At 48.8% G+C, this 12,855-nt stretch overlaps 1 protein-coding gene across 1 annotated transcript in view; it reads left to right on the top strand.

The window, feature by feature from the left end:
- LOC139232819 (zonadhesin-like) overlaps window positions 1-12,855 on the top strand; it is a 197,652-nt gene that overhangs the window by 18,439 nt on the left and 166,358 nt on the right. The window contains exon 3 of the mRNA XM_070863314.1: window positions 8,582-8,734. Coding sequence (XP_070719415.1) covers window positions 8,582-8,734 — 153 coding nt within the window. The remainder of the gene's footprint in view (window positions 1-8,581; window positions 8,735-12,855) is intronic.

The following is a 12,855-nucleotide window of genomic DNA, read 5'->3' as shown; positions in this document are numbered from 1 at the left end:
CTGTGCCTCAATGCGAGGAGTATTTGGAATAAGGTGGACGAATTAACTGCACAGATAGCAGTTAATGGATATGATGTAATTGGCATCACGGAGACATGGCTCCAGGGTGACCAAGGCTGGGAACTCAACATCCAGGGGTATTCAACATTTAGGAAGGTAGACAGAAAGAAAAAGGAGGTGAGGTGGCGTTGCTGGTTAAAGAGGAAATTAATGCAATAGTAAGGAAGGACATTAGCTTGGATGATGTGGAATCGGTATGGGTGGAGCTACGGAATACCAAAGGGCAGAAAACGCTAGTGGGAGTTGTGTACAGACCACCAAACAGTAGTAATGAGGATGGAGACAGCATCAAACAAGAAATTAGGGATGTATGCAATAAAGGTACAGCAGTTATCATGGGAGACTTTAATCTACATATTGACTGGGCTAACCAAATTGGTAGCAATATGGTGGAGGAGGATTTCCTGGAGTGTATTAGGGATGGTTTTCCAGACCAATATATCGAGGAACCAACTAGAGGGCTGGCCATCCTAGACTGGGTGATGTGTAATGAGACAGGACTAATTAACACTCTTGTTGTGCGAGGCCCCTTGGGGAAGAGTGACCATAATATGGTAGAATTCGTTATTAAGATGGAGAGTGACACAGTTAATTCAGAGACTAGGGTCCTGAACTTGGGGAAAGGTAACTTCGATGGTATGAGACGTGAATTGGCTAAAATAGACTGGCGAGTGATACTTAAAGGGTTAACGGTGGATAGGCAATGGCAAACATTTAAAGATCACATGGATGAACTTCAACAATTGTACATCCCTGTCTGGAGTAAAAATAAAACGGGGAAGGTGGCTCAACCGTGGCTAACAAGGGAAATTAAGGATAGTGTTAAATCCAAGGAAGAGGCATATAAATTGGCCAGTAAAAACAGCAAATCTGAGGACTGGGAGAATTTTGTAATACAGCAGAGGAGGACAAAGGGTTTAATTAGGAAGGGGAAAATGGAGTATGAGAGGAAGCTTGCTGGGAACATAAAAACTGACTGCAAAAGCTTCTATAGATATGTGAAGAGAAAAAGATTAATGAAAACAAACGTAGGTCGCTTGTAGTCAGATTCAAGTGAATTTATAATGGGAAACAAAGAAATGGCAGACCAGTTAAACAAATACTTTGGTTCTGTTTTCACGAAGGAAGACACAAATAACCTAGGGGACCGAGGGTCTAGTGAGAAGGAGGAACTGAAGGAAATCCTTATAAAGTGGGAAATTGTGTTAGGGAAATTGTGTTAGGGAAATTGATGGGATTGAAGGCCGATAAATCCCCGGGGCCTGATAATCTGCATCCCAGAGTACTTAAGGAAGTGGCCATAGAAATAGTGGATGCATTGGTGATCATTTTCCAACAGTCTATCGACTCTGGATCAGTTCCTATGGACTGGAGGGTAGCTAATGTAACACCACTTTTTAAAAAAGGAGGGAGAGAGAAAACGGGTAATTATAGACCGGTTAGCCTGACATCAGTAGTGGGGAAAATGTTGGAATCAATTATTAAAGATTAAATAGCAGCGCATTTGGAAAGCAGTGACAGGATCGGTCCAAGTCAGCATGGATTTATGAAAGGGAAATCATGCTTGACAAATCTTCTGGAATTTTTTGAGGATGTAACTAGCAGAGTGGACAAGGGAGAACCAGTGGATGTGGTGTATTTGGACTTTCAAAAGGCTTTTGACAAGGTCCCACACAAGAGATTGGTGTGTAAAATCAAAGCACATGGTATTGAGGGTAATGTACTGGCGTGGATAGAGAACTGGTTGGCAGACAGGAAGCAGAGAGTCGGGATAAACGGGTCCTTTTCAGAATGGCAGACAGTGACTAGTGGAGTGCCGCAGGGCTCAGTGCTGGGACCCCAGCTCTTTACAATATACATTAATTATTTAGATGAAGGAATTGAGTGTAATATCTCCAAGTTTGCAGATGACACTAAACTGGGTGGCGGTGTGAGCTGTGAGGAGGATGCTAAAATGCTGCAGGATGACTTGGACAGGTTAGGTGAGTGGGCAAATGCATGGCAGATGCAGTATAATGTGGATAAATGTGAGGTTATCCACTTTGGGGGCAAAAACACAAAGACAGAATATTATCTGAATAGCAGCAGATTAGGAAAGGCGGAGGTGCAACGAGACTTGGGGGTCATGGTTCATCAGTCATTGAAAGTTGACATGCAGGTACAGCAGGCGGTGAAGTAGGCAAATGGTATGTTGGCCTTCATAGCGAGGGGATTTGAGTATCGGAGCAGGGAGATCTTACTGCAGTTATACAGGGTCTTGGTGAGGCCACACCTGGAATATTGTGTTCAGTTTTGGTCTCCTAATCTGAGGAAGGACGTTCTTGCTATTGAGGGAGTGCAGCGAAGGTTCACCAGACTGATTCCCGGGATGGCGGGACTGACATATGAGGAGAGACTGGATCAATTGGGCCTTGATACACTGGAGTTTAGAAGGATGAGAGGGGATCTCATAGAAACTTACAAGATTTTGACGGGATTGGACAGGTTAGATGTGGGAAGAATGTTCCCAATGATGGGGAAGTCCAAAACCAGGGGTCACAGTCTTAGGATAAGGGGTAGGCCATTTAAGACTATAAGGAGAAACTTCTTCACTCAGAGAGTTGTTAACCTGTGGAATTCCCTACCGCAGAGAGTTGTCCATGCCAGTTCATTGGATATATTCAAGAGGGGGTTAGATATGGCCCTTACGGCTAGAGGGATCAAGGGGTATGGAGAGAAAGCAGGAAAGGGGTACTGAGGGAATGATCAGCCATGATCTTATTGAATGGTGGTGCAGGCTCGAGAGGCCGAATGGCCTACTCCTGCACCTATTTCTCATGAGCTTATGTAAAGAATATCTGGGCCATCGAGCCTGCCCTACATAATTGCGATACCTTGTGTATCACAATATACACACTCCACCCCCACCCCGAAACCAAGTGATCTCCTGGGAGAGGCAAAAGCAACAGATAAAAAACCCAGGCCAATTTGGGAAAAAAAACAATCTGGGAAATTCCTCTCCGACCCATCGAGGCGATCATAACTACTCCAGGAGATCACTCTGGCCCTGAACTCCCTGCAGGACCTACCTTCTGTAAGAGGTGATCTCCGCCACAGCCAGAAACAAATCCAGCTCTCGCTTGAAGGAATGCAGCGAGTTTGCATCCGCCACATGAAACGGCAGCTTGTTCCAGAGGTCTACTGTTCTCTGGGAAAAGAGCCAGCTCCTGATGGCTAACCTCGATCTCGCCTTATACAACTTAAATTTGTGCCCCCTGGTCCTCCCGAACCTATTTAATTTAAATAAACTGTCAGCTGCAACACCGTCTATTCCCTTCCATTATCTTATAAACCTCAATCGGATTCCCTCATAGTCTACGCTGCTCTAAGGTATAGAGTCCCACCTCTTTTAGCCTATCTTGATAACTAGATGCTTTAGACTTGGAATTAGCCTAATGGCCCTCTTCTGCACCCTTTCCAGAGCCTCAATATCACCCGCCATGTGAGGAGACCAAAACTGGACACGGTTTTCCAAGTGCGGCCTGACTAAGGTCTTGTACAAGGACAAAACAGTACGCCTCGTCTTATACTCAATTAGAAACATAGAAATTAGGTGCAGGAGCAGGCCATTCGGCCCTTCGAGCCTGCACCGCCATTCAATATGATCATGGCTGATCATTCAACCTCAGTACCTCTTTGCTGCTTTCTCTCCATACCCCTTGATGCCTTTTGCTGTAAGGGCCGCATCTAACTCCCTTTTGAATATGTCTAACGAATTGGCCTCAACAGCTTTCTGCGGTAGAGAATTCCACAGGTTCACCACTCTCTGGGTGAAGAAGTTTCTCCTCATCTCGGTCCTAAAAGGCTTACCCCTTATCCTTAGACTGTGACCCCTTGACTAGATAAGGAGACCAAAACTGTGCACAGTACTCCAGGTGTGGCCTCACCAAAGCCTTGTATAATTGTAGCAAGACTTCCTTACTCTTATACTCCAACCCCCAGAAATAAAGGACAACATCCCATTTGCCTTCCTTACAGCTACCTGCACGCTCGCTGTCTGTGTTTCCTGTACAATGGCCACCCAAATCTCTTTGAACACCATTTATAAAATATTCAGTTTCTCTATTCTTCCTACCAAAGTAAACAACCTCACATTTCCCTGCATTATACTCCATCTGCCGCCTCACTGCTCACTCACTTTGTCTATCTATATCCCTTTGCAGACGATTTGTGTTCTCCTCACAGCTTACTGTCCCGCCTAGCTTTGTATCATCAGCAAACTTGGAACCTTCCACACTAGTGCCTCTGACAGTCTTCCTTTTTCCTCAACCGAGGATTCCCCTCCGCGCGGTTAACGTGGCCCTCGACCGTGCCCGTTCTATTCCCCGCACCTCTGCTCTCACCCCTTCCCCTCCCTCCCAGAACCACGGCAGGGTTCCCCTTGTCCTCACCTTTCACCCCACCAGCCTCCACGTTCAACTGATCACCCTCCGCCATTTCCGCCACCTCCAGCGTGATCCCACCATCGATGACATCTTCCCCTCCCCTCCCCGCTCAGCGTTCCGAAGGGACCGCTCCCTCCGCGACCCCCTGGTCCAACCCTCTCCCCTTCCCACGGCACCTTCCCGTGCGAGCGCCGGAGATGCAACACCTGCCCTTTGACCTCCTCCCTTCCCACTGTCCAGGGCCCCAAACACTCCTTCCAGGTGAAGCAGCGATTTACTTACACTTCTTGCAATTCATTACACTGTACTCGCTGCTCACGATGTGGTCTCCTCTACATTGGGGAGACCAAATGCAGATTGGGTGACTGCTTTGCGTGACCCCGAGCTTCCGGGTCGCCTGTCACTTTAATTCCCACTCTGACCTCTCCATCCTCGGCCTCCTACACTGTTCCAACAAAGCTCAACACAAGCTCGAGGAACAGCACCTCATCTTTCGTTTGGGCACTTTACAGCCTTCTGGACTCAACATCAAGTTCAACAATTTCAGAGCGTAACCTTTGCCCCTATTTTGTTCCCTTTTCTCCCTTTTGTTTTTACAAATCTCTACCCCCACCCCCACCCAAGTTTTATTTATTTATTTTCTCTCTCCGTTTCCCTTGGCAGCTGGTAATTATCCCGCCATTCACGCCCTAGCTTGACTCACCTTTTGTTTTCTAACTTCTGCCATTACCATTTCAAGTCGGCCCATCATCCCCGTTTGTCTCTCTCATCTCTCCTGTCTTCCACCCTATCACCGACCTTCCCTTTTGTTCATTCCTCCCCTCCCCCGTTCAGTGGTTAAGAATGTGCTCTTTTCGAACATTCCGCAGTTCCGACCTTTTATGTGGCACCTTATCGAATGCCTTTTGGAAATCCAAATATACTACATCCACTGGTTCCCCTTTATCTACCCTGCCAGTTACATCCTCAAAAAACTCTAATAAATTTGTCAAACATGATTTCCTTTTCATAAAACCATGTTGACTCTGCCTAATCGTGTTATAATTTTCAAAGAGGCTTGATACCACTTCCTTAACAATGGATTGCAGCATTTTCCCGACGACTGATTGATGTCAGGCTAATTGGCCTGTAGTTCCCTGTTTTCCTTCTCTCTCCTTTCTTGAATAGCAGTGTTATATTTGTTACCATCCAATCTGCTGGGACCATTCTAGAATCTAAGGAATGTTCATAGATCATAGAATCACAGAAAGTTACAGCACGGACGGAGGCCATTAGGCCCATTGTGTCCGGGCCGGCCGACCAAGAATTACCCAACCTAATCCCCCTTTCCAGTTCTTGGTCCGTAGCCCTGCAGGTTACAGCACTTTGAAAGATCAAATCCAATGCACCCACTATCTCTGCAGCCACCTCTTTTAGCTAGTCCCATTAGTTTCGCGAATACTTTTTCTCTACTTATATTAATTACATTAAGTTCCCCACCCTCATTAGACTCTGGGTTCCCCACCACTTTAGGTCTGCTTTTTGCATCTTCTACTGTGAAGGCAGATACAAAATATTTGTTTAACGTTTCTGTCATTCCTTTGTTCCCCAGAATAATTTCTCCTGTCTCAGCCTCTAAGGGACCAATGTTTACTTTTGCTGCTCTCTCCCTTTTTACATACTTACAGAAGCTCTTACAGTCTGTTTTTATATATTGTGCTAGTTTAGTCTCATAGTCTATTTTTTCCCCTTTTTATCAATTTTTTTGGTCATCCTCTGCTGCTTTCTGAAACTTTCCCAATCCTCAGACTTACGACTATCCTTCGCAACATTACTTCTTCCTTCAATCTAATGCTATCCTTAACTTCTTTAGTCAGCCACGGATGGATCGCTTTTCCTGTGGAGTTTCTGTTTCTCAAGGATCTGTGGACACGCACTCACAACGCCCCCCCCCCCAATCCTCTCCCCGCGGACTCGAAAGCGCAGACCCCTTGGGAGACAGTTTGATCCCCGTTAGTTCGCGAGAGGCCATGCTTATAGCGTCAACCTTTATCGTCCCTTTTTTTGGGCACGTAAGTGCTTTTAGCCGCTAACTTTATGTAACTCTAGATTTGCTGATTCTGAAGTTCCAGCAGTTTTGTCCCTCTGTAATGAGCTTGGAATTTGAAACCTCAGTCTGTCATCAGGAAATAAGGTGTACACAAGGGAACTTCCACGCAGTTCTCGAAGCTCTATTTTTACATGTAATTACCGTCATGTAGAACCTAGGAACTGGCATAACTCCAGGTGGGCATACTAGCAGTTATCAGATCAGAGTGACAAGATATCTGGTGTGAACGTGCTTTCTCCAAGATAGGAGTCAAACTTCCTCAAGTAAATACAGGACTTTAACTCTGCTTTTAAAAAACAAAATCGTTTTTAGGCCCGTTTTTTCCCCCCAAAATGGCAGCCCGTTGCCCAGCAACAACCCAGTTTACACAGTGCCACAAGCAGTCACCCCCACCCCCCCTCAGCAGGGGTCCCACAGAGCCAGTAAGCCAGCTTTTACACTGAAAAAACAGCCCACGCGCAGAATTTTCAATGGGCCGCGCGACCCTCCCAAAAAAATGACAGGGAACATTGGTCACGGGGTTACGTGGGCCCTTTAAAAACAGATGCGGGTAACACTCGGAGCACTGCGCACAGTTCTGGTCGCCGTATTGTAAAAAGGATATAGAGGCACTGGAGAGGGTGCGGAGAAGATTTACAAGGATGATGCCAGAAATGTGAGGGTGTACATATCAGGAAAGGCTGGACCGGCTGGGTCTCCTTTCTCTTGAAAAAAGAAATCTTTAAAATGATGAAAGGTTTTGATAGAGTGTATACAGGGAGAATGTTTCCACTTGTGGGGAAGAGCATAACTAGGGGCCATCAATATAAGATAGTCACCAAGAAATCCAATGTGGAATTTAGAGGAAACTGTTATTTATGCAGACTATAGTTATACTCACTGTGTAGTCACTGTATAGTTGCATAAGATGGAGACTTGTTACCTGATGTACTATCAATAAGGTTTACACTGTGTATATACTATGCTGGCACCACTAGAGGGTGCAACTGGTGGAGACCGGAGTTTCCTGCCCCTGTGGCAGAGGCTGTCCAACAGAGGGCACTGCGGTGGGAGACCTGAGGGTCACCTGCAGGGCCCAGTATAAAAGGCTGCCCACCATGCTTGTGCCTCACTCTGGAGTTACGAATAAAGGACCAAGGTCACTACAGTTTGAGTACAACACATTGCCCCGCGGAGTCACTCATAGGTACATTACAGACATAACAGAAACGTCTTTACCCAGAGAGCGGTGAGAATGTGGAACTCGCTGCCACAGGGAGGGGTTGAGGCGAATAGTATCGATGCATTTAAGGGGGAGGCTGGACAAGCGCATGGGGGAGAAGGGAATAGAGGGTTATGCCGATAGATTTAGATGAGGAAAGACGGGAGGAGGCTCGAGTGGAGCATAAACGCCGGCCTGGACTGGTTGGGCCGAATGGCCTGTGTCTGTGCCGTATAGCCGGTGTAATATTGCAAATGAAAATAATGAAATGGCAGACTTCTTGAATAATTACTTTGTGTCAGTCTTCGCAGCAGAGGAAGAGGATAATATACCTGACATTCCAGGGAAGCTAATGATAAATAAAGGAGTGGAACTCACTAAAGTTAATATAAGCAAAAAACAGTTGGAAAAAAGTAATGGCAGTAAAGTCTGACCAAGCTCAGGACCTCATGATTTCCACCCCAGCATTTTAAAAGAAGTAGGTGAGCAAACCAAAGATGCTTTAGCTCTGATCTTGCAAAGCCCACTTGATTCAGAAATTGTGCCTCTAAATTGCAAAATTGCAAATGTAACTCGCGTATTTAAGAAAGGTGAGAGAGAGAGAGACCAGGAAATTATCTAAAGCCTGGTGCAGGGAAGTTCATGGAATCTAGACGTAAGGACAGCGGGGGAGAAATTGGGGCACATTGTCCCCGGGAGCGCTAAATGAGTTTTCGCCTGGGCGGGGCGAGAACAGTGCCTCCCGCTAAATTGGGCGGGGGTTTTACGGCGGCGCTAACACATAGCACCCTGCTCGGCTGTGCCCAGCGATGCTGACGTCATCGCCACGCGCAGTGACCCTTTATTGCCCCGGGAGGTCGCCCCATTTTACCGCCTGGCGCCGGACAACGACAGCTTCAGCAGCCGGGGTTTCAGTCGGGGCTCCGCTGCAGGAGCGCTATTTACAGGCCCCAGCGTGAGGTAAGTTTTCAGTCGGCCAGTAATGGTTGCTGTTTACTTTCACGCAGGCAGACAGGCGTCTTGCCAGATTTCATCAGTTGAAGGAATGTTCTGGCTGTTGAAGATTTGTGGCTTTCATTGAGAGCAGGTTTGAAAGTCCAACATTTATATCGTTTCACGGTGCCTGTGTTGGCACGAGACTTCGGGCTGCAACGTCTCCATCGGAGCCAACTTAGACAGAGAGAAAGACAGCAAAATGTGGCCAGAGCAGGGAGGGCCAGCAGGGCTCTCAACCGGAGGCCTCACCCTCCCAGAGTCTTCCAGCAGCAGTTCTCCGACAACAATTTCACTGAGGAACAGTGTGTGCTTCAGCAAGGACCTGGTCACAGAGCTCCGCCACCAACGATGTCTCCGCAAGATCCTGCAAATCCCCCGGGAGGACAGACGCACCAACGTCAGCGTCCCTCGACCAGGCCAACAACCCCAGCATCGAAGCACTGACCACACTCGACCAGCTCCGCTGGGCGGGGCCACATTGTCCGCATGCCCCAGACACGAGACTCCCAAAGCAAGCGCTCTACTCGGAACTCCTTCACGGCAAACGAGCCAAAGGCGGGCAGAGGAAACGTTACAAAGACCACCCTCAAAGCCTCCCTGATAAAGTGCGACATCCCCACCGACACCTGGGAGTACCCTGGGCCAAAGACCAGTCCGCCCTAAGTGGAGGAAGTGCATCCGGGAGGGCGCTGAGCACCTCGAGTCTCGTCGCCGAGAGCTGTCATGTATTCAACCAGCATTGTAACCAATGTATAATCTGACCTAAGTTGTACACCGTGAGAACAATGACCACTAGGTGGTGAACTTGTGGGAGACACTCCTAACCTGGACCTTCAGGTATAAAAGGGGAAGCTCCACCCACCTTCATCACTTGAGTGCGAGGGAATAAAGGACAGGTCACAGACTGACCTTCTCCCAAGCATGGGCCTCGTGTGCATTTATACTGTGTAGTAAGGACGTATCAATGGCGACGAGAAACTGGGATTTAAACCACGCGAGCATGGCCACTATCAGAACAGACGAGAGGTACTGTGTTAAGGAATGGTTGAATACATGACAAGAGCGTGCAGAAATCAAGCGCAGGCAGCGGAAGGAGCGTGCGGCAAACCAGTCCCACCCACCCTTTCCTTCAACCACTGTCTGTCCCACCTGTGACAGAGTCTGTGGTCCTCGTATCGGACTGTTCAGCCACCTGAGAACTCATGCTAAGAGTGGAAGCGAGTCTTCCTCGATTCCGAGGGACTGCCTATGACTATGACCTCTTGCAACCAGGCCTCGAGCCTCAGACCAGGGTGAGGATGGCTCTCTCAGTGGCAGTCTGGACTGGCTGGGGGGACAGGCAGCCACGAGTGCAATGGCGGAGGGGGCAGTGGTGGGCTCAGGAACGCGGTCATCCTGAGAGAGGACACGGTCCCTCTGGGCGTCAGCCATCGCCTGCAGACTGACAACGGTGGGCTCCGTGATGCGCGCAGAGATTCCTCCACGCTCCTTACCATTTCCGAGAGACGATCATGTCGGAGTGCGTGGCCGTCGCCCTTCGTGTGAACGCTTCCCCATCGAGTTCCTCGTCTGAGTCCTGTGCAACAGTACCCCGCGCACGAACTCTCCCTCCGGGGAGCTGGCTCCCGAGCTACAGTGTCCCCTCGGCCTTGCTGCAGCGCCCTAGGCCCCAGTGCATCACCCGGTGCAGACCCCTCTACTAGGCTAAACTCTAAAGGCCGCGTAGCGCCAGTCTCTGAGCTGGTGCCCGCGGCTGAGAGATGCACAGAAATTATTTCCTTTTGCAGGCCAAGGTGGCACACCAGCGGAGGGAGCGGCAGAGGCCAGGCAGGGGTGAAGGCCAGCTCCAGCAGCTGTCCGCTGGGGGCAATAACGGTGTTGTATCTGTAACGCACTTATGAGTGACTCCGCGAGGCAACGTGTTGTACTCAAACTGCGGTGACCTCGGTCCTTTATGGGTAACTCCAGAGTGAGGCACAAGCAGGGTGGGCAGCCTTTTATACTGGGCCCTGCACACCTAGGCAGGTGACCCTCGGGTCTCCCACCACAGTGCCCTCTGGTGGACAGCCCCTGCCACAGGGGCAGGAAGCCCCGGTCTCCACCAGTTGCACCCTCTAGTGGTGCCAGCATACACGGTGTAAACCTTATTGTTAGTACATTCGGAAACAAGTCTCCATCTTATGCAACTGTACAGTGACTACACAGAGAGTATATCTATAGTCTGCTTATATAACAAATGGTATCTTTATAACCTCCCCTTTTCTCATCCCACTTCCCCCCTCACACATGAAGGCTTTCTCACTGATACTGATGCTGTCTACATTCCCTGCTCCATTTCTGCCCACCCCTGCCCTCACCTTAACGCGAGCGGTGTACCATTTATGCTTTCAGATAATCAGCCAGCGGATGACCAGTCTGTCCATGAGCAGCCCCCCCAGCCCCACTGACAGTGACAAGGGAGTAGAGGAGGAGGACTCAAGCACCCGCGTAATTTATGGCCTTGGATCTCAGTCGGCTGAAGGTCTCCCTTATGTTCTGTGCTGGCAGTACTGTGCCAGCTGGCACCAAGCGTGATGCTGCCTCAGCTTTGTGAATCATTGGCGAGGGCCCGCGGTGATATAATGGCAATGGTGGCACAGCGGTCGTTTACTGGGCTGAGAATCCAGAGGCCATGGACCAACGATCCCGCAGACTTGAGTCCAAATTCCACCACGGAAATTAAATCCGGTTCATTAAATAAATCTGGAATGAAAAAAAAGCTAGCCTCAGCATTGGTGGCCATGAAACTGCTGCATTGTCGCAATAAGCCCATCTGGTTTCACTGATGTCCGTTAGGGAAGGAAATCGGCCCTCCTTACCCGGTCTGGGCCTACACGTGACTCCAGACCCACGGCCCCCTCTGAAAAGGCCAGGCAAGCCGTTCAGTTGTCGGGACGGTGGCTCACCAATACCTTCTCGAGGGTTAACGAGGGACGGGCGATAAATGCCAACTTTGCCAGCGATGCCCACATTCTGTGAATGAACAATAAGAAGAAAAATAACACTAGCGGCAGACTGATGGATTGGGAAAAGACTTTTAGCTGCCTGCAACCCACCAAAGAAGTCAAGGGTTATGGGGAGCGGGCGGGGAAGTGGAGTTGAGACCCAGATCAGATCGGCCACGATCTTATTGAATGGCGGAGCAGGCTCGAGGGGCCAAATGGCCGACTCCTGCTCCTATTTCTTATGTTCTTCTCCGTGGTGGTCCTTCAAATCTTCCTCTCCTTAGCAGGGGGAGCAAGGAGGGAGGGGGCGAGGTTTACGGGAGACCCATAGGTTCCTGAGGCTCGGCTGGCAATAAACCATCTCAAAGATTGTCTGAGAAATTCAAAATGAATAGTTTTAAACCTGAGATGGGTAGATTTTCTTGCTCGGGGTATTAAGGGATACAGAGCCAAGGCAGGTGGATGGAGTCAGGATACATAGAAACATAGGAACATAGAAAATAGGTGCAGGAGTAGGCCATTCGGCCTTGCGAGCCTGCACCGCCATTCAATGAGTTCATGGCTGAACATGCAACTTCAGTACCCCATTCCTGCTTTCTCACCATACCCCTTGATCTCCCTAGTAGTAAGGACCACATCTAACTCCTTTTTGAATATATTTAGTGAATTGGCCTCAACTACTTTCTGTGGTAGAGAATTCCACAGGTTCACCACTCTCTGGGTGAAGAAGTTTCTCCTCATCTCGGTCCTAAATGGCTTACCCCTTATCCTTAGACTGTGACCCCTGGTTCTGGACTTCCCCAACATCGGGAACATTCTTCCTGCACCCAACCTGTCTAAACCCGTCAGAATTTGAAACGTTTCTATGAGATCCCCTCTCATTCTTCTGAACTCCAGTGAATACAAGCCCAGTTGATCCAGTCTTTCTTGATAGGTCAGTCCCACCATCCCGGGAATCAGTCTGGTGAACCTTCGCTGCACTCCCTCAGATCAGCCGGCATCTCATTGGCTGTCCAAGAAACCCCACAAACTCTGAATTCAAAATTTTAAAACATTAGTGAGGGGCTTCAGCTATGTGGAGTGTGGGGTTTGCTCGCTGCC

Source organism: Pristiophorus japonicus, chromosome 20, assembly GCF_044704955.1.
Source record: "Pristiophorus japonicus isolate sPriJap1 chromosome 20, sPriJap1.hap1, whole genome shotgun sequence".
NCBI lineage: Eukaryota > Metazoa > Chordata > Chondrichthyes > Pristiophoridae > Pristiophorus > Pristiophorus japonicus.
This window is presented reverse-complemented; position numbering and strand designations above follow the sequence as displayed.